Below are 963 nucleotides of genomic sequence, written 5' to 3' on the forward strand. Positions count from 1 at the left end.
GCCGCGCCGCCGTGGGCTACCCGGTCAAGGTGCCCCTCAAAGTCCAGGAGGCAGACGAGGCCAAGGTGTGTGGTGTGGGTGGGCGCTTCCTTTCCACTCCCCGCATCTCTGACCCGGTCCTGGGCTGCGCGCTGCTCAGCCCCAGGCAGTCCATGGGGCTCAGAGCCCAGGCCCCTGAACAGGTGGGGACCTGCTGGGCGGGGGCATGACAAGGTGAAGACAGGCAGACCCAGAACCAGGTACCCTGCCTTTCCGCCAGGCTCCTTGTGGCCCATCCGGCCCCTGGAACATGGCGTCCCACATGCCGGGGCTGGGAGCCCTGGGTAAGCCAGGAGGGCACAGGGAGGCCGCTGTGGGGCCTGGCGGGACTGGCCATTCTCCCAGGAGCCCCGGGGAAGCATTCCCCTGCTGAGTGCGGCCTGGGAGTCCGTGCGCCTCACCTGCTCTCCCCCGGGCGGGGCTGCCGCTGGGCCCCTGGGCTCTGAGGCTCCTGTGTCCTTGGGGACTGACCACTCTGGGAAAAGACAAAACCCCAGAGATGGTGGAAGAGAAGGGGGTGCTGGTGGAGAGGCTGATGAGCATTTGGGGGACCCATCCAGCCACCACAGTCCCTGAACTACTCCCTGCCCGTGGCCCTCACCTGCCTTTCCAACGCGACCCTCTGCCTTCGTGGGTGTCTGGGGTCTCTCTCGGCCCGGTCCTCCACCCACCAGCCTGTTCCCCCCCAGCTGCAGCAGACAGAAGCAGAGCTCAGGAAGATGGACGAGGCCATCGCCCTGTTTCAGAGGATGCTGTGACACACCAGCCCTCAGCCCCGTGGCCGACCGGGGGCAGCAATAAATATTTTGCCACAAAACCATCTCTTGTCTGTGTTTGCTGGGCCGGGAGAGGGGTGCTGAGGGGCTGGGCCGGGAGAGGGGTGCTGAGGGGCTGGGCGGGAGAGGGGTGCCTGAGGGGCTGGGC

General features: G+C 66.9%; 1 protein-coding gene across 1 annotated transcript in view; it reads left to right on the forward strand.

The window, feature by feature from the left end:
• The window catches only part of VARS (valyl-tRNA synthetase), a 13,711-nt gene extending 12,852 nt beyond the window's left edge, over positions 1–859 (forward strand). The window contains exons 30-31 of the mRNA XM_005859920.2: positions 3–65; positions 729–859. Coding sequence (XP_005859982.1) covers positions 3–65; positions 729–797 — 132 coding nt within the window. The 3' untranslated portion in view covers positions 798–859. The remainder of the gene's footprint in view (positions 1–2; positions 66–728) is intronic.
• Positions 860–963: the final 104 nt, after the last annotated feature.

The sequence above is a fragment of the Myotis brandtii genome, unplaced genomic scaffold, assembly GCF_000412655.1.
Source record: "Myotis brandtii unplaced genomic scaffold, ASM41265v1 scaffold130, whole genome shotgun sequence".
Taxonomy (NCBI): Eukaryota; Metazoa; Chordata; class Mammalia; order Chiroptera; family Vespertilionidae; genus Myotis; species Myotis brandtii.